The sequence below is a fragment of the Rhamphochromis longiceps genome, linkage group LG3, assembly GCF_057381845.1.
Source record: "Rhamphochromis longiceps isolate RC_006_pf linkage group LG3, R_longiceps_female_GT1.1, whole genome shotgun sequence".
In the NCBI taxonomy this organism is placed as follows: Eukaryota; Metazoa; Chordata; class Actinopteri; order Cichliformes; family Cichlidae; genus Rhamphochromis; species Rhamphochromis longiceps.
This window is the reverse complement of record NC_140559.1, coordinates 32,281,050-32,301,802: the sequence shown is the minus strand read 5'-3', so window position 1 is coordinate 32,301,802 and position 20,753 is coordinate 32,281,050. Positions and strand designations below refer to the sequence as shown.

The window sequence follows — 20,753 nt, the reverse complement described above, 5'->3', positions numbered from 1 at the left end:
AAGCATTGCTTGTTTGCAGGAAGTCGGTTATGCTGTCATGCTGTTGACTGACATGGATAAAACCAGAAAGACCAGCAGCAGCAGCAGATTTGGTCCCATAACTGTGGTAAAAATCAAGAAAAACAGGCAGGAAACTGCAGCAATGATTGCCTCAGAGATCTAGATCTATCAGATATGTCTGTTTATGGAGTGCTCAGAGTAAGAACGAGTTACATGACGTAACCCAACCGCGAACTGTGGCAGTGAGGCTTTGATAGCAGGTTTGAGAGAGCGTAGGTGGGAACAGTCCGAGAGTTTAGAGCTGTTCTTTATAGAAACGTAGGAGAATTTGATTGTGAACCAGAAAGAAAGCTGGTAAATAGGACCGTTTTTTTTTTTTTGGTTGCCTAGCTGAGCCTCTAATGGATTGATATTATGTCATATGTCAGCCACCAGTATTCTTCACTCTTCATGGTAGGTAGTTGTTCAGTCGCTCGTCTAGAAGTTTATCTTTGTCCACATCCTTTCAATTCTTTCGCCCATCGTAGCAACAACATTCTGCGGACTTTGGCCATCACTTCGCTGCAAACGGCCTCCTGCATGAACATAGCTTTAGACACAGAGTGCTAGGAAGCTGATAAGCCCGAACATCAGTCATGTTTTCTCACAGTGATGTTGGGGAATTGTTGATGCAGTCATTAAACCTAGTTACAAAATTAACCAGAAAATAAAATATCAGATGGAAATCTCACAATTTGCCAGGCATTAGCCAGTGACGACATCCTGGATTATCCTCTTTTGTGACTTTTAGAAGTTTCTCAATAAAAGAAAAATCTGCAGATTTACTTTGTATTTTATTCTGAGACTGAGCTTATAAAGAAAAGGTGTTTATTGCGGTCATAGCAGAGGGACATTTTTCCATTGGCTTCTTTTTTCAACCAGATGAGTTGCCTCCTGCTGGTCATTAACAAAAATGCAGCTTCCATGTTTGCAAAACTCGAGCCATTTTATGTCCGTGATACTCCGAGAAGACTTAGGCTACGTTCACACTGCAGGCGAAAGCGCATCAAATCCGATTTTTTTTGACCCTATGCGACCCATATCCGATCATGGTATGACAGTGTGAACGGCACAAATCCGATATTTTCAAATCCGATCTGGGTCACTTTCGTATGTGGTACTGAATCCAATACATATCCGATGTTTCAGAAAGCGACTGCTGTGTGAATGGTCATGTCGCATTAAATCAGTCTTTTACGTCACTGACACAAGACAGACGCCAATTATCAGCGCCGGAGAAGTGCCCGAGAAGACATCGCGAACGCTTCCTGGCCATCCGGTGAAACTGCATAACCTGCAGATTCTGACAGAAATCTGCAACTATCCTTTGAAGCACCGCTCCCCTAAAACAGCAATAAGGATCATTATTAGGTTATCTACATTATTATGTAAATAACAAAATAACTTAAAGCAAAAATTGGGAAACATGAAGTCCGAAGTCTTTATATGCGTGAATGGGTGGATGACTGGATATGTAAAGCGCTTTGGGGTCCTTAGGGACTAGTAAAGCGCTATATAAATACAGGCCATTTACCATTTATATTAAGGGCCATCAGTCAAACAATATAGTTTGCTCTGGGTCTAAACAGAGCGCGTTGTGTGTGACGTCTTCTTTTGCGCATGCGGGCCGCTTTGAGCGTTCACACTAGAGCGCGTTTGCTGTCGCATTTTATTTGTAGTGTGAACGAGCAGACAAAAAAATCGGATTTGATCAAAAAATCGGAATTGAGCATTAAGACCTGCAGTGTGAACGTAGCCATAGTTGTAGAAACTGCTCAGAGAATAGTGAATTACACACAGTGTAGAGGTAGGCGATATAAACGATATACAATAGAAACAATATAAATTTGGCCAACAATAGAGATTTTGACTATACCGCTCTACCGCAATAGCGCATGTTGACGATGTCATCAAGCTGCACCTGTTTTGGTCGAAAGCATCGCAGCGGCTACAACCATTATCATCTGCAAATTATGCCGGGCGACAGTCATAGCAAAGAGATGAAGCACTTTTGAAATATGGGGAAAGCCAAAAACTGCGCTTCCTCCACTTCCGTAACATTGATTCATTAATGTTGAATTCTCTCGCAGCTGCTCTATTCCCATGTTGTTGCAGTATATTAATAACTAACCTTGTATTGTGGATGAATAATCTCAGTTGTTCTCCTGACTGAAGTTTGCCCCGTGTATAGCATCCTGTTATGCAATTGCATTTGTCCCTAACCACCAGAATCCGTCACATTAACTTTTATCGAGTGGAAAAAAAGTTCATCCTCCAGCTTCACTGTGCTAATGTTATGCTAACATAGCTGTGTCGCTAGCAATCACGTAGCACAACATTATATACCAGGTAGTCCAACTTCAGTAACCCTGCAAACACCACTGCTGTTTAGTTTTCTGTCTTCATTTATGTTGGAAGTGGTAGCAGAGCTGTACGTTTTAATTAGTTTAAAAAAATCTCTCAGTCAGAACATGGTATGAAATGTTTAGGTGGAAACTAGCGAGCTAACTTCCTGTAAACTTCTAACTTCGTTAAATTTAATAAATTCAGTTTTCATGGATGCCTGGATGTTAAACTTAATTGTTACACCTGGTAAAGCAGCAACGCTGATCATTTTATATGAAATAATTTAGTCAGTTTTTAACACTCAGTGTTCATTTGACTTTGGGACCTGAAGCGGACGGAGTTTTGGACCCAGATTACTAAGCTCCTCACTACGGCAGCCGTAATGCTCTGACAATCCATCAAGCAGTGCGGCTTACCAAAGTTGTACTAAAACATTTTTTAACAGATTTCTGCACGCCAAAATCTGTTCAAGGTCAGTAAGCACAACCAGAATTCATACATAAGGCACACTCTCAATTTTTGAGAAAATTAAAGGATTTTAAGTGTGCCTTATAGTGTGTAAAATACGTTACACAGAAGAAAAGAATATATCGCGATATATATCGTTACTGCACGTGCTTCAAATTATACCGCGATATGGATTTTAGGCCATATCGCCCAGCCCTAACGCAGTGTGTGACACAGAATTAAATGTGTGTGACACAGAATTAAATGTGTGTTTCTGATTACTTTGCACAGCAAAATGAAGATGGTGTGCTTTACATTTTATTGGTTTAGGTGATTAAAAGTGTCAAACTTTTAAGTGTGGCTTGAGTGTAAATGTATTTCCCAAGAACGTTGCAGTCTTAAAATATAACTGGAAGTTGCATCAGTCTGAACTGCTGAGCTCATTCTACATGTGAAGCATCACAATGATAAACACGGATGTTTTCTTCCTGTCGATCAAAACTTTCTTTGTTTTTCAAGATTTCTGTGAAATTGTCTGTGCCTACTTGTCAGTTTTCAGCTTTGAGCACTGACTCCTTTTTGGGCTTCTTTTTTTTTTTCTGTCACGGCCACGACGGCTTTGCTTGGAAACTCGTGCAGGGTTTTGAGTCTGTGCGAATGCAGAAATGGGAGAAATGAACTGAAATGACGTGTATTTCAGTGTAAGTGCTGCGCTTTGAGCCGCAGCAGCTTTTAGGAAATGAGTGTAACTCAGATAAGTACTGTGCGCGCGTGTGTGTGTGTGTGCTTGTGTGGTCACGCAGCTGTGTGTGTTCAGTTCCTGTTATCTTCAACTGTCATGCTTGTTTCCTTCTGCACCTCATTGCTGTTTGTGTGTGTCTGTGTGAGTCTGTGGTAACAACATTGCATTCATGTTGCAAAGTTTTGCGTGTGAGGAAATAAGGCAGGTCGCTGGGAATGTGATCAAGTTTTTTTGCGGGTTTTTTTTTTTGTTGCTCTAATAATTCATCTTTTATTTGGTTTCACTAATGGATCCATATTGATACAGTCTTATATCTTATAGCTGTTTTTGTTTTGTTCTGTTTTGCTGTTTTCACTGCCTTTTAAAGGTTTTTAAACCAACATTTTAATTTTTACGTGTTCATTTTTGTTGTTAAGTATATTTAATTTACATGACAAGTCAATGTGCTATATAAATAAAGTTGTCACTGTCATTATATCAAATGATAAATACTGTTTTAAAAAATTCTCTCTGTGTCCTCAAAACGTTTTAGTTTGCTTTGAGGGATGTAAAAATCCAAATGTTTCCATCCGTCCATCCTCTTCCGCTTACCCTTGTCAGGGTCATACGGGGGGGGGAAGAGAACACCCTGGAAAAGTTGCCAGTCTATCGCAGGGTTAACACATAGAGACAGACAACTATCCACACTCACATTCACAGCTTTGGCCAATTTAGAATTACTAATTAACCTAACTGCACTAACTGCATGTCTTGGACTGTGGGAGGAAGCTGGTGTACCTGGAGAGAACCCATGCATGTTTTAAAATATAACGTACAAAACATTTGGGCGGTGGAAGACAGTATAGTGTTTGATATTTTTTACATTGTTATATTGTATCGATACAAGGATACTAATGTTGGGGGTCCAGACTGCATTAACTCAACTGAAAAACCACCCAACACTAAACACACTGGGTTTGCTCTGAATTAGAAAGTAGCTTTATCAAGCTAACGGCTCAGTCACACGAGTAAAAATACTACAACCAGCTCCGTACGTCTTTAAACTCCTGTGGCACTACGTATGGCAGGTTTTAGTGACAGTGTTGCATTCTTCTGTCTCATTATGCAGCAAATAAAACTGAAGTGAGATCATTCTTATTGAATAAATCAGATGTTAAAAGATTTTAACTTTGAGGATGTAATTTGCATTTTAAAAATGATTATAAATTGCAATATATGCTGTTTCAATACTCAAATTAATGCAAAATGTTAAAAGTCACTACACCAAAAGGTTGATTCTGTTCATCTGGATGTAGCGTTTTCAGTGGGAGAAATGCCCATTGTTCATTCAGTGGTGCTAGTTCCAGTCATTGTGCAATGACTTTATAAGATTGGGGAAACCTGCAGTCAGCTGAGACTGAAGAAGTCACTTGGATGAGTGACGAAACGCTACGTCCAGATGAACACAGTCAATCTTTGGGATTTACTTACCTGGAAGATTGAGCATGCATCAAGATGTTAAAAGTCACTATAATATCTTATTATTCTGTCTTTCTGCCTAATTTCAGTGATTTTATATTTAAAACAAATCCTGCAAAAACAAGGGCAGCAATTACTCATTAGTAACTCCTCTGCGAATCTTTATAGCTGAAATATTTTGTGCATGATAAGCAGCTGTTTGTTCAGTGAATTCAGCTGAGGGTAGTTCAGCCTCGCTGACCTCATCGTACCTGGTGCCAGTAAGGGTGACTCTCCAGCTTGCAGCGAATCTGCAGAGCAGGCACCTGTATTTACACAGCAAGGTCAGCACACCCACAATATCTTTCTGGGCTTCTCTTAGACTAACATCTGCAATCAGGCTTAGCGACTAAAGGCGGCTATCAGCTGGATAAGTCGGTCACTACATCAGAAACGTAGACTGGTCTATTAGCAGCTGATTTTTAACTATAATTAATTCTGTGATTTAATGGAAGTAGAGCAGCTGTGAAAGAATTCAACATTAATGAATCAATGGGACGCAAGTGGAGGAAGCAAGAAGAAAGTTGAGTAAAGTTTGACTTATCTGACTGTTTTGTTTCCCTTAATGTGCCTTATAACCCGGTGTGCCTTATGGATGAAAACAGACCCATTCATCGACAGTGCGTCTTATAATTCCATGCTCCTTATGGTCCAAAAAAATACGTATTTGACTTATTTATTTGGCACACTGCAGTTTCATGTTGCAAAGCACCTCTTTTTATATTGTGTGGATATCATACATGGTTATGCTCGGGATATATCGGCCCATTTCCAATGGAAATGCCTTTTGGTTAAACTGTCAGCAAGGAATTTGCACTGTAAAGTTTTTATATCGCTTTAATGCAATTATAAAGAAACAGCTGCTTGTTTAAGTGGAAATAAATTGATGCTGGTTTTTTTGCACTAATAAAGTTGTGGAGTTGTAAAGTATTTTGTCTTGTGTCAATTATATTGTCAGTTATATCGTTATCGCAAATTATCAAATATATATGGTGATAAATATTTTGCAATATTGCCCTGCCCTACTCCCAGTTTGTCTTCGTACCCAGTAGGCACCAGCTGTGATGCTCTGATGGTTGCTTTTTGATGTGCTGAAGGTTCTGGTGTGTGTTATGCACCTTTGACAAGGAATAATTAACACACACCTGAACTTTTAAACATCCCTGCATCTAAAGCATCATCAGGTATGCAATGAAGGAGGCTGGTGGATGTTTTTATTGAAAGGCCTGTAATGTTTTATGCTACAGCTAGGGTGTGGATGCTACCTTGACCAGGTCTTTCTTAGAAGTTAGATTTATAGAGCAAACAAGGGAGGATCTAACAGGTGATAATCCATTACATTAACTGGCTGTTTATTGACATGCTTAACAGAGTTTTAGGCCTGTTCTTTCCAGCTGCGATGGCAAATGAAGAACAATAGTCTGTAAGGTCACCTGGTACAAATAGGTTCCCTGTTTTACAATCATATTACCATATTTAGGTTCTTGGTTTTTGTTTTTTTGTTTTAACTAGCTTGCAGCCAACAGGAAAAAAAAGGATCCTCGTATGAAGCTATACTTCTTAATGATGCTCATCAGAGACAGACAAAAACTTTAGACACTCTTGAAACCCTCCTGGCAACTGAGCGCTGAGATCCACAGGCCTTTCTTGGAATAGACGCATACCTGTTGAGCTCACACGTGACCTGCTCTGGAGGAGGTTTCATCTGCAGCTCAAGTTACCGTGGTGATGCACCTTGGGAAGAAGCACAGTGTAAAGCACAGGTTGAATGTGAAGTTAAGAGGATAAGTCCCTAAACTAAGGAAGGAGCGATAGAACTGCCTGAACTTTCAAAATAAGAGTTAATTATTTACTAGTAATTCCTGATCAGTTTACACATGATTGTTACACCTGGTGGCGCGCCTGAATAGGCTCAGTGTGTCGATGCATTAACACTCATGAGCCAACAGTTTTACTGGAAGTTATATAATATTCAAATGTGTAATAAACACGCAGGATGTGCAGATGTTTTTGGATCAATTTGACGTCAAATGTCACAGCGCTGCTGAGCTTCAGTAACAGAAATCTGGTTTTCTGTTGCTGTTGTTGGAATTGTAAAAATACATTCAATTTCAAGCTACAGCTTATTTAATAATAAGAGAGACGTTTGTCTTAACCAGACTGGCCATTCCACGTCATGATGTCTGTCCGATATTCCAAGCATGCAAATGACTTGGATATCTGCTTCTGGATATTATAAATGATAGAAATGTGTTTTTAATCTATTTGCAAATGAGCAGCATGAGTCTGTTTGTGTTTCAGCCCGTGTGGTGCATTTATCTTAATTTGTTTGAGACCTGTAGTTTTGCTAATAGTTTATTATTTTTATTATTATTATTATGGAGCTGTTAACTCTTTGTTCGTCGTCTCCTCAGAGTACTCAGCTCGATCCAGAGGAGCTGTTCACTAAATTGGATCGCATTGGAAAAGGATCTTTTGGAGAGGTGGGTGTAATTTATTATTTTTTGTCATCTTCTCTCCTACATTCACTTCCTTTATCCCCCTCATTTTTATTCTTTCTCACCTCTCTCTTTCTCTTCTTCCTCTCCTGGTGATCCACTTTTGTTTTCTTACATCCATGTTTTTTCACTTCTCTGCCTCCCGTTCCCTCCTGCAGGTCTTCAAAGGAATCGATAATCGCACTCAGAGCGTCGTCGCCATCAAAACGATCGATCTGGAGGAGGCAGAGGATGAAATCGAGGACATCCAGCAGGAGATCACGGTGCTCAGTCAGTGCGACAGTCCGTACATCACCAAGTACTACGGCTCCTACCTGAAGGTAAGGCGGATATTTTCATTCAGCCCGGAAGCCGATCTAAGTCAGGTTTAAAAGGAATTCCACAGGAGTGGGGAGTGTTATTTTCCCACGGAAAATTTTTCACCTACTGCGAACTAAGGATTTTTTTTTTATTCCCAGTATATTGTAGTTGAGTCATTTTTATAGGCACATTGTTGGAAGTTTATTTGTAATTCTGTCTTTCAGGGAAGTAAATTGTGGATCATCATGGAGTATCTTGGAGGGGGCTCAGCACTCGACTTGGTGAGTCTTTATGTCCATTTGTAGAGGATTTATTGTCCATGAAACCTAGTAAGTGAAATAATATCAAGTAATGACTAGAGCCAATGTTTGTGAGGTCTCGCTAATAGATGTAGAAAGCGTTTAATCTCCTATCCTTTAGTTTCATCCTCCCTGTTTTGGAGAATTCTCACTTATGAGTATAAACATCTCTTTGCACATAAATACAGAGAAATTAAACTTTAATTCTTTTAAATCAAAATAAAAAACAAAGTTTTTAAAACTCTGTTTAAAATGAGAAAATCTGATTCATTAACATTTGATTGTCTAATTTTCTGTGTTGGGACTTGTCTTGATTGAAACTGGAATAGGGTGTGTTTGTGAGCCTCCGGCATATCACAGTGTATTTTATACCCGTGTCATCACTCTGCGTGTGTGTGTGTGTGCAGCTGCGGGCAGGTCCGTTTGATGAGTTTCAGATTGCCACCATGCTGAAGGAGATCCTGAAAGGGCTCGACTACCTGCACTCTGAGAAGAAGATCCACAGAGACATCAAAGGTGCGGCAGGTGCTGGTTAGACTGTAGCGCCCGGACCTCTAACACCGATTCAAATATTATATCATTTAAATGAAAGTAAGATTCAGAATCTGAGAATCGGTGCAGGTGTTGGTGCCTTAGGGGAAACGAAACTTCCCACAATTGACGACCTCTTTCATTGGAAGCCCGTCCATTTAATTTATGTCGCAGGATCCATGCAGAAAGCTTTCTTGATCGCTGATCACTACTTGATTTTCTCACATTTGACAAAAGATTTTCATATTCTGCGAGGCTGTGACACTCGAGCGTTACTGAGCTGGGTATTGAAGTAAACACTGTCATAGAAACAATGAAGAACTTCAACATGTTCTCATTACCAACTGTGAAACAGCTCTCAGGATGTTGATCCACCCACACAGGCCTGAGAGCAGGTTTAACATGAGGTCTGAGTAGTTTGATTCACCCTGATGTGTTTAAATCATATTTCAGCCTACTTATGGAACAAAATGACTGGGCGTGCATCAGAAGTTAGTGAGGGTGATCTCTGCCTGTGCAGATATTCTTGGAAAAGCGCAGAAAACGATTCTAATGTTTGTCAAACTACGTCTTTATTGATATATCCTGATGTGTCAAAAGTCATCTTTAAGAGTATAGGGGAAGTCGTCAGAAGGAGGAAATGGAAAAAAAAATTTTCAAACCCGTGAAATTGATACTTACTTGATACTTATTCTTTAATATGTGCTAACTTTGTACTCAACATCTTAGCTGTAGGGGTTCAGAGATGAAGGACAGCCGCTTTAGTGGAAATCTGGAATTCTTTTGCGATTTTTATACTTAATTTGACAGCATTAGAATCAGAATTACATTTATTGCACAAAATAACTACCATTAGTTGATGATGTTACTCAGTCCGATGATGTTGCAGAAAGGTTAAATTATTTGCTTCTCTGCAGCTGCCAACGTCCTGCTGTCGGAGCAGGGTCAGGTGAAGCTGGCGGACTTCGGAGTGGCAGGTCAGCTGACAGACACGCAGATCAAGAGGGAAACCTTTGTGGGAACGCCGTTCTGGATGGCTCCTGAGGTCATCCAGCAGTCCGCCTACGACTCCAAGGTAAGACACCTGTTTATACCGTTGCAGATTTCATAAAGGCCATTCATAATCTTTAGCTTATAACTAGAAGGTAGTTGTGGGAATTTCAGAATGCAGAACCACCTCATATTCATTCAAAATGAGCAAACTCTGGCTGTACAAATAAGAGACATTTAGAGGAAGTGTCTTATACAACAGTTCTGCTTGTTTACATCACCCGGACAGCGTGAACTTTTGAAAATGTCCATCAAAACCTGAAGCTTGTACTTCCACTTCCATCTAACAATGAAACTCTAACTTAAAGTCAACAACAGCCATGTAACAATGAGCTTGACGACTCTGCTGAGCATGTGCTTGAAAACAAAAGAAAACTGCCAAATTTGATCAGAATTAAATGTCATTAACATAGTTGCAGTTGTACAAACTGCGTCTGCACTGGACCTGGAGGCATAACACGAAAGAGTTAAATGTAAAACAAACAAAATACTTTCTATTGTGCTGCCCTTCTTCACATCCACTCAGCTCCTCTTGGAAACTGTAATTATCCAATTATGTCTGAGGTGCCATAAGTATGCAAGGCACGACAGACATACCTTTCTATATATGTCTTATTTGCACAAAAGGACAGTAGGCAAAGCATATTTTCACATTTATTTTTAGACTTTATTTTGTTGTTGTTGCTTTTTGCATATAGTTTTTGGGTGTGTTTTTCCAAAAAATATACGCTAAAATTAAGAAAACTAATCAAATTAAGAGCTTGCACATACTGGTGTATTAGCTATACTGTTAAGTTAGGCATTATCCTAATATTGGGTGGTTGTCTAATAAATTTGTTAAACTTGAGAGAAAATTATTTTCTCATAAGTTTAATGACTTTGGGCAAGGTTCACAACAAAATAAAGTATAAAACTATTCTTATGTTAAGCTAATAGCTTCTCATAGTCAAAAATACAAATGCTAAGGAATGGAGAAACCTGTGCTTGTTAGCATGTTAGCATGCATTTCTAGCTAAAGGCCTGATTGTGATGCTGCATTGGTAGTCGGTAGTCACATAACAGCCTTTAACAGAAAACTTCTAATCAGTGTTTGAGACTTATTTTGAAAGAACCATCTTTTAGATTAGTGCAAATTTTCCTAGTTAATTCAAACAGCACCTATCCTTATACCAAGACAGGCATTTTCTCACCCTTTAAAAGTCCACCAGGTCTTAAAAAATAAAAACAATAGACTATCCCGCTTTGTGATTTTCCTCCTACTCTGTTTGCGTGTTGCTGTAGCAACCCAACACATGTGGATTTGTTGTTGTGGCCCACTTTGCATTATTTCCACAGTCTCTAGGGTTTATTTGCATCCAATAGAGACGCTGCTGCCATCGTGGCGATTTTAGCTTTTATTTGATGAGGATGATGATGATGATCGTCCACTTGGTCCCCAGTTTAGAAGGGATTCCCTCACCGTGTCCTTTGTTTGTGTATCAAAACAATGACTTCAGCAGTGAATGGAGTTAGAAATGCACCTTGCACCTGCTGGCATCAAACACGCAGGTTTTGATGCAAGTCACAGAGCAAACAAAACTGATGAAATTTGTATAAAGAGGCGGAGCTGCTTTCTGTCTGCTTGTTTTATAAGTGTGTTCTTTGGAAATAAGGCAGATCCATTAGGGTGTTTTCACTTGACCTCTTGATGTGGTTTGGTTCATGTGTCTTTGTGCGTATATGTAACACTGCCTTCATGTGCCTTTGTGATTTATATTGTGTATTTTGGCCTTAGAGGGATCAGGTAACAAAAAAGGTCTATAAATGATCTAGAAATGTGACCAAAAACTCATTTAAGCTGGACTCGTTCATTATCTCTCTGGCACAGTTTAATTGCTCAAATATCTGCAGGAGACCATCATTTAAAGCAGGGGTCCCCAATCTCAGTCCACGAGGGCCGGTGTCCCTGCAGGTTTTAGATCACCCTGGATCAACACACCTGAATCACATGATTAGTTCATTACCAGGCCTCTGGAGAACTTCAAGACTTGTTGGGAAGGTAATTTATCCATTTACATCAGCTGTGATGGATCAAGGACACATCTGAAACCTGCAGGACACCGGCCCTTGTGGACTGAGATTAGGGACCCCTGATTTAAAGGTTTTTTTTTTAAGTTTTAAAGGAATAATCATGTAGTTTGTGAAAAACAAAAACAGGTTCAAGTATGAATGAATGTTTGAGTCTGTACTGTTTTGTTTTTTTGTTTTTAAAATCCTCTTTAAAGGGAAGGAAGACAAAGTGCAACTTGTTGAAATACCGAAGGCGGTTTGGAGACTTTGCCAACGGTTACGTAAATGTAACCTGAGAAGTTAGAACAAGCCTGCAAACAGAAGACAGCCATTGTACTTTGCTGTGTGTGTGTGTGTGTGTGTGTGTGTGTGTGTGTGTGTGTGTGTTGCCTAATCTCATATCAGTCTCGGTCACAGACTGTCAGTTGTCCTATTAATACATCAACCATGTGACTTTGACCAGAGGTATTTGAATCTCCGCACCATTTACAGAAGCACTTCCTCTGTCAACCAGCAGTATTTTCAACTTTCTCAAAATAATCTTGTTAGTTGATGTTACAGCCACTCATAACCCATAATTCAGTTATATTTCTAAGAAGTCTTGCCCTGTTTTTCAGTGACTGGCCTGAACAGCCATTAGCGTGAGAGCAGTGTAAAGCCTGCCAGAGGCTGATTCAGGACAGTGACATGACTGAGAAATGTAAATGTTTTTACAAGTTGAATATGTTTCTTTAACTCTGCCCTACTGTTTGCCACTAACACCACAGTTTCCTGTGGGGTTTAGTCCATACAAGTAAAAAAAAAAAAAAAAAAAAGCAGACAGGAAGTGGGGGGAACCTCAGCTAGATCGAACTGTAGATAAGTGTAAGGGTTCATCTGATGCACAGATCAGCTGCTCTGCATCACTGGTTGTATTAGAGGTGGAAGAGGCTTGGATCGCCTTTTTTTTTTTTTTTTTTTTTTCTTTTTATCTATTTTTTAAATAATAGTGGTCTGCCTCCAGCTAGGGTAATAGTTCAAAAAGGTGGTGCCTCCTACACTTTATGTTGTGTTGAGCTACAGTTGAGAGTTGTGCATACACTCACCGGGATAGTTTTTGTTTATTCTTCTACGTAAAAAAAAAACCTTTCCAGGCACAGAACAAATTTTTGTTAAATCCTTCTACATATCACAGAATTTATGAAATCACATTAGAGAAAAGAAAACACTGCAAAAGCTAAAAAATAAATAAATACATAAATGATGAAACAAAGCAGACGTGTTATTGGGGAAACAATAATGCAATGTTCGACCTGATGAAGTGACAAGCTAGCAGTAAATGGCTAACATGAATATACAGTGTTATATGAATCACTGATTAAAACACACGTTACCTCGTCTTGTTTTCCTCTCACAACAATGATGAAATCTGTGCTTCTTTTAAGCGTGCCTCAGTGCAGTCCTTTACATGTTTTGGTTTTTGTTTCTTCTGCCAGTGGTCCGTCACGATATTGTGTCCCCAGGAACCTTTCTGTTTTTGCCCTGTCTTTCTTCCCTCACGCCAAATCTGTCACGGCACATTGCTGTTCCTGGTTTGCGCCAATATGAATAAAATTTTATTCTACTTTCTCTGTATTTTTAGTGCTTTTGCAGCATTTTTCTATTTGCTGGAGTTTTATTCGTTTTTTTTTTTTGAGTGCAACTTACGGGACCCAGACTCAGGCACAAATTTGGTCTTTTTCCTCTTTACATGGAAGAAATCTAATAAAACCTTATCATGAATAATCTCTAGATGAGTAGTTTTCTCATTTTTGTAGGTATTTATTGAGAATTAACTTGTTTTATACCATTTGGTGTCCATCGGGGGGGGTGGGTGGGTGGGTGTGTGTGTGTGTGTGTGTGTGTGTGTGTATTCCTACCACATGCTGCCATATGGTCAGTGTGACTGTAATGGAGCTGGCAGAGTTAACAGTCAAATAGTGACTGAGCATCCTGTAGTAATGTGACCCTGAACAGCACTGCTACAGCTGAAGTCTGTGTGACTGTGTGTGCATATATAAGACAATGTCTGCTTCTTGTCTGGTCTGCCACATGATTGTTAGAGCAAGTTGAGAAGATGGGATATTCAATCGTTCATGCATGAGTAACGGCTGTGTGTGTGTGTGTGTGTGTGTGTGGACAGGTATTAACATCTTCATGGGGACCAAAAATTGGTAGTTTACTATACTTGTGGGGACAAACAGCCCTTGTGGGGACCAAAATCAGGGTCCCCACAAGTTTGAAGGCATTTTTGAGACTCAAAATGTGGTTTTAGTGTCAGGTTGAAAATTAAGTTGTGGTTAGGTTTAGGGTAAGGGTCAGGGTTAAGCATTCATTTTTGATGGTTAGGGTAAGCAGCTAGGGAAAGCATTATGTCAATGAGATGTCCCCACAAGGATATAAATACAGGTTTGTGTGTGTGTGAGTGTGTTCCTCCTTACCAGCTTGACATATGTTTAGTGGGTGTCACAGCCACCGTGCAAACAGAAAGTCAGCCTGACTCAGCATGTTGGCGTGTTTCTGCCTTTATGTATTAATAGCTGCACAGCCTGTATTCCTGTATCAAAGTTGTGCTAAAATAATCTTTACCCAATCACATGAATGTTTAAAGTCATTTATAAGGTTAAAAAAAAAATCAGATTCCTTCATGTGTCTCTGTCAGTTTGTTGTTAAGAATACAAAATCCCCTGTGTTGTCTGGGTATGAGTATGTCTGCTTTACATAGCCATAATCCACCTATAAACATGCAAAAAGTCTGTTTAAAGCTTTGATCACTGTCAATAACATGTAAATGTGTTTATTGTTTGCCCCTCCCAGGCGGATATTTGGTCGCTGGGCATCACGGCCATCGAGCTCGCCAAGGGGGAACCGCCGAACTCCGACATGCATCCAATGCGAGTGCTCTTCCACATCCCCAAATCCCCTCCTCCAACACTGACTGGTGATTTCTCCAAAAGCTTCAAAGAGTTCACAGAAGCTTGCCTCAACAAGGACCCTTCTTTTGTAAGACTCACAGCTGACACACACATTTAATGCAATAAACCTTTGGGGGTTTTGTAATTTAAAAGTATTTAGCTGCCATATCCTTTGAGTTCTATTCACATTAAAAATCTATGTTATTTTAACACTGGTGGAAAGTGCTTAAAATTTTCTCTCTGCATTTCTGTGACATTTCTGGTTTTACTTTAGCACTTTATCCCTTTAATTCCTACTTGGAGTAATCCATATTTCTCTTTTCTGAACTAAGTAATTTCTGTCACATTTCGCTCCTGCTTGTCGAACAAAATAACTTTGTGTGCATCACAAGTTAGTGAGGGTGGTCTCTGGACTTCGGAAAAACCCAGAAACGATCCCAATGGTTGTCAAACCGTGTCTTTATTGATATATACTGAGGCATCAAATGCCATTGAGTGTACAGGAGAGGTCATCAGATCTTGTTTTTATGGTGAAAGAGCTAGAGCAGTTGCATTTACGTGACCAACAGTCTTGGTAACTTTCTGAGGTCGTTTTTTTTTTTTGGGGGGGGGGTTTCAATTACCCAAAATAAGCTGCCTTGTATGTTTTGTTGTAAACCCAGAGTTCATGTAGCCTTCTGTACATTTACCTCTAAATGTACTGAGTTTAACTCACTGCTTAGCGTTTTGATATTTGCAGCATTTCTTTCACCACATCACGAGAAACTAGCTTTGATTTCCCTTAATTTAGCCCACTCGGTCTGTATGTAGCTGGCTGATGGAGCTCCTTACTAGCTGACAGTGTAAAAGATGCGATGTTATTATAGCTAGCTAAAACTAAAACTCATTGTGGAACATACAGTTTAGTTGACTCAAATAAAATAAAAATAATTAACTTTTGAAAAAAATGAAAACTAAGTGAAACAATTTTTTGAACTTCCTAGAGAACTAAGCTAAAATAAAAATGCAAAGGAAAACATCCTTAGTTTTACTATCTGTTAGTTTGTGAGTCACCAAAAGACTCTGGATGTCTATGAGACAATGACACATTATGAGTCACCTGCTTTCAAAAAGTCCACTGTTTTTTTTTTTTTTTTTTATTGCAATACCTCGACTAATTTTTCCCCTAATCTTGCCTCTGGCACGTGCGTTTGTCACTGTTCAGCTAGAAAGAAGTCTGAGAAACTGAATAACATTATGAGCAGCATCCAGAAACACTGTAACAGAAGCAGATTGGTTATTTGAAAAATTAACTTAATAACCAGTAGGTTGAACTACAAAACTAATTTGCTACTTGGTATTTGTTACACTGGTGACCACATACAGCTAAGAAAATTGTTAGATTGTAACAAGTTCCAGATGGCAGTCGCTTCCAGGTGTCAAACCTGGGCTACGTTTGGCGTTTACAGCTCATTTATGGACCTAGAAGTTGTGTTAGCTCAACGTGGTCCAGGTATCGCCACACACCTGACATCTGGCCGATATAAGGTGAACCTGGGGCTGAGTTAATGTAGCCTGAGTCAACACCATCTGCTTCCCAGCTGGGCCCACCGGGGTGTGGGAAGCACTTGGATAAGTGGCGCTGGTGTCAATACTTAGGCACTATTTACAGTGTTTTGTATACTTACTAGCAAAGCTTACGAGTTCAATTTCCTGGCAGTGACGAGGCTGTCGGCATACACGTCTTAGACTGTGTTTACATTAGCTAGTAATATGAATAACTAAGGAAGTTAGTTTACATTTGTACTAATGTTATATCAGTCATAAATGTTAGCATTTCCTGCTGTACGGAGAGACGCGCTACCACATATGTGGCTTTATTGACCCCAGATTATTCATAAGCTGTGTCAGTGTTGGGAAATGGTAGCATGGACTGGGACTTCTATTGTGCGTTTTTACTCTGATTGAGCACACAGAGTGCTTTCTGCTAAAAGTCCCATTCATGCAGCCCGTAATATCTAACAATCACCCACACACAAACTCTATTGGTCATCAAGGGCAACTTAGGCTTCTGATTGGTGGCTTTACCTGCTGGGCCGCCATCCTTGTAAACTCCCCCTTTAGTATTTTGTGAGCTTGGCGCAGATGGCTTCATTTCCTACAGTTAGGGTGGTTTGAATATTTCAGGACAGCTTCCCTGTTCTCTGTGTGTGTGATTTACGTTGGATCCTGCTGCCCCCTGCTGGTCACTTCTGTTTTCAGCCTATCTTTCTGATATTCTTTTTCTCCATCTCCTCCAGGAAAGCTGAAGCTTTTTTAACTTTTCATCTTAAATCTATAGACTAATAACATCATGACCTGTTTTTTTTGTTTTTTGTTTTTTATCTCTTTTCAAAAAAAAAAAAAAATAAAAAAAAATTACAATCAGTTTTCTTGTCCTGCAGCGTCCCACAGCCAAGGAGCTGCTCAAACACAAGTTCATCGTCAAACACTGCAAGAAGACGTCCTATCTCAGCGAGCTGATTGACAGGTACAGGAGGTGGAAGGAGGAGGACCACAGTGACAACAGTTCAGACGACTCTGACAGGTATTGTCTCTTGATTTAGCTGGAACTTCGTCTTCAGGTGTGTGTGAGCAGAGAGGTCCGACATCTATCTGTGCATTTAAATGTGTTCATTTTTTCTTTAAGTGAATCTAGTAATAAGGAAAACAACGAGTCTCCAGAGTGGTCCTTCACCACTGTCCGTAAGAAGAAGCAGGACAAGTCAGATAGCAGGACCATCCTCAATGGAAATGTTAGTACCACCTGTGTGTGTTACTTTGTTTTTTAACTTGTAGTTGTTTTTACTTGTATTTTAAAGTCAAATCAGAAGTATGGTCCATAATGGTCTCGCTAGTAATGCCTCAGTCTCAATCATCTAGCCGGACCAGCCACTTTATTAGTTACACCTTGCTAGTACTGGGTTGGATTTTTTTTTTTTTTAATGCAATATGAGGAAGTCGGAGGTCAGTATAACTTGGATTCTCACAGTCTTTTGTTTTCTTGTCCTCTTCATCCTTGGGTTCAGGATCAGATGAGTAAATCTGCCAGTCTCACCACAGTCATCTCCCCCGTCTTCACAGAGGTTGGTATACACAAGTCTCCTAAACATCAATACACTCATCCTTTTGTTTCAGACACTGTTTTTGGGATCAGGGAATATGTAGTTATCCTGCCATTGATTTTGGGCTTTTGTGCTGATTTTTGTTGGAGGGTTTTGTGGTAACCTGAGAGAAGTGAGCTAAAATAAAATTAAAAAAAAGATTTTCAAAAATGATTCTTATTGTTCAACTTCTTCTGTAGTTGAAGCAACAGCACAAGGAGCACTCTGAGCAGCGGTTGGCCATCGAGGAGCTGGAACGTAACATTCGAATAGCTGAAGATATCTGTCCAGGCATCACGGACAAGATGGTCACGCATATCATTGCCAGGTACCAGAAGTGTAACCTTTTCTAAATACAGCGTTGCGTTCCTGTTTCTTTCAATTATTTATGACAACCTTCTCTCATTACTCAATTTCTTTTATTGGAAGTTAATTCTCTTATTTATGCCAGAATATGATGCTTTTATTTGCCCTTCGTCCTGTTTCTTTCTCCCTCTTTTACATTATTCAGAACAGAACATTTGTATCCTCCTTCATTTGTTAACCAAATATCTTCCTCCTCAGATACACAACAAATTGAAAGATGGATGGATCGACCCAGGAAAAAGAAAAAACATGAAGAGAGAGAGACTGTGTTTCCTTTACGGTGACGCTGCTGGATGATGAAAATAAGGCAGATTTGCTGTGCAGTATCTGCTTGCTGTACACACACACATCTCAACACACACTCACACACATGCACGCACACACACTACCAATGTAATATATACACTATATTAAACATATACATATAAATTCCCTGCTGCTGGTTGAAAACCTTTTATCTCCCTATGGTTAATTAAAAAAAAAATCCACAACAATAACGAAAATAAAATCTGATGTATAGCTTTTATTTCTGATCTGCCTTTACCATAATGTGCCTTAGTTCTTTTTGTTATCAGTCATTTTCTACATTTTCTGCTGTCACTTGTTTTCTTAAGAGGTTTTTGTAGAAATGGCTCACGAAGGAAATGTAATACCAAAGAAGGTTCTCGTCCATCAGCAGTGGTATGTTTTTGTGTCATGTTTTTGTGTCATGAGTTGCCTGGAGTCTGTAGATGTCTTTATTCTTGTTTAGTAGCACTTGAGACAGATGATATGCCAATATTACATTTGTTTTTTATTTTTGTTTTTCAGTAATGTCTTTCAGTTACAGTTCCCTGATCCCAGAATTCATTCAAGGTGGTTTCTGTTAAAGCAGTGTAGATCCTTCAATTTTACTGTTTTGTACAGCGACTTTCTTGAATATTCAAGGTGAAAAGCCTCCTACTCTAAAATGGTACAAATGTGGTGAATTTATGGAACTTTTTAATGTCCAAATGTTCCTAAACTTTTAAATTTCCCCATCAAGTTTAATAGCTTATCTCCAGTCTCTGGCTAGCTTGGCTAGGTAGCCAGTTGCCTGTTAACTGGTAGGCTAGCTGTTATTGTAGCTACCCAAAGTTGCTGGCAAGATATGAGTAGTTAAAATGCTGAAAATGGCTGCCATGTGAATAAGGCTGGTTTAGTTAGTTTTAGTAACAAAGCCACTGGCAGCACACAACTGTTAGTCCAGATTTATTTTGTTATGTTAGTCTTGCTAGCCAAATAGTTAGTAGCTTGCTAAACAGTAAGCTAGATAGCTGTTGTTGTTACTGCCCTTCTCTAATTAGCAGCAGTTAAGGCTTTAATCACAGAGGCTTAGAGACCAATCGGTGACCTAGTAGAGGGGGGAAAGAAATGTGTAGTCCCCGATTGATTGGCAAGTGGTTGCTGGAGTGTTCTTGCACTTGCTAGCTTCAATGCAAACCTCCTACCAATTGCTTTGGTTGCTAGCAGATTGCCACAGTTGTTTGTAGTTTGTACGGAAGATGCAAAAATTGTCTACACTGATCAACTACACCAAGTGGTAATGAAACCTTGAAAAATGTGGTGCCAACTGGAAACAAAGAACGTTCCTTTGTAAGTTTTGCCTTACCACTGAAACCAATACATTTCATTAGGCACATGTCCTCTGTTTCCATTACAAATTTTTTCCAGTTTCACTACCACTCGGTGTTTGGTTAGTGTTTGCAGATAAGTCGCCATCTTCCATGCAGACTGCTGGCAAACATGGCAAGCTGCAAGTGACTGAAGCAGTCACGAGTCTTTCAGTGCAACACACTCAATGCAAACACGTTTATCACTTGCCAACTGATTAGGAGGATATGCCTTCATTCTTAGCAACTGGAGGTTACCATGCAGTCACTGACCAGTCTTTTTGACTGAGGTACAGGATGTTAAAATGATGAAAATGGCTGCCATTTGGTGAGTGTAACTACGTTTGATAACCCACACCCAGTAAGATTGAAGGAATCTTTTTTTTTTTTTTTTTTTTTTTTATTAAAGAATACATGTTGACATGTAGTTATGACACAAAGGTCTTCCAGTGGCTGCTTCATTATATGTAGCATTTTGGAAAACTTGGTAAGTTTCAGATTGTGTCAGAAAGTTTTACGATATCTTCCTTAATAGACAACATTGGAAAGTAGCGCAGGTTTTTTCAAGGGCATGAAGGGACCTGCAGTTGAAGGTGTTACTGATAGTTTGTACCAAAGACACTATATAAAATTCAGTCGCTGTATATTTGTTTCGTTTTTTTTATATATATCATAAGGGATACAATGCTTGTTGAGGGGTAGATGTAAAGTGAAAGATGTAAGATTTTACAGCAATGTACTCATTTTTTGTAGCGGGACTTAGAGTTTTATGAATAAATATTTAAGTTTGATTCAACTGCTTTCACTGGGTTTTATTCAGTGATTATGAGTTCCTTTATTATATATTTTTTACAATCTTGCACTTTATTAATTTTAACACAATTGTCTTCTTGTTTTTAATCC

The 20,753-nt window shown here is 39.3% G+C and overlaps 1 protein-coding gene across 1 annotated transcript in view; it reads left to right on the top strand.

The window, feature by feature from the left end:
- Window positions 1-20,646, top strand: part of LOC146674163 (serine/threonine-protein kinase 26-like) — a 52,414-nt gene extending 31,768 nt beyond the window's left edge. The window contains exons 2-12 of the mRNA XM_085394447.1: window positions 7,486-7,554; window positions 7,728-7,889; window positions 8,094-8,150; window positions 8,576-8,684; window positions 9,617-9,774; window positions 14,634-14,819; window positions 17,155-17,297; window positions 17,400-17,505; window positions 17,779-17,835; window positions 18,054-18,181; window positions 18,418-20,646. Of these exons, the coding sequence (XP_085250573.1) occupies window positions 7,486-7,554; window positions 7,728-7,889; window positions 8,094-8,150; window positions 8,576-8,684; window positions 9,617-9,774; window positions 14,634-14,819; window positions 17,155-17,297; window positions 17,400-17,505; window positions 17,779-17,835; window positions 18,054-18,181; window positions 18,418-18,433 (1,191 nt within the window). The 3' untranslated portion in view covers window positions 18,434-20,646. The remainder of the gene's footprint in view (window positions 1-7,485; window positions 7,555-7,727; window positions 7,890-8,093; window positions 8,151-8,575; window positions 8,685-9,616; window positions 9,775-14,633; window positions 14,820-17,154; window positions 17,298-17,399; window positions 17,506-17,778; window positions 17,836-18,053; window positions 18,182-18,417) is intronic.
- The last annotated feature ends 107 nt before the right edge of the window (window positions 20,647-20,753 follow it).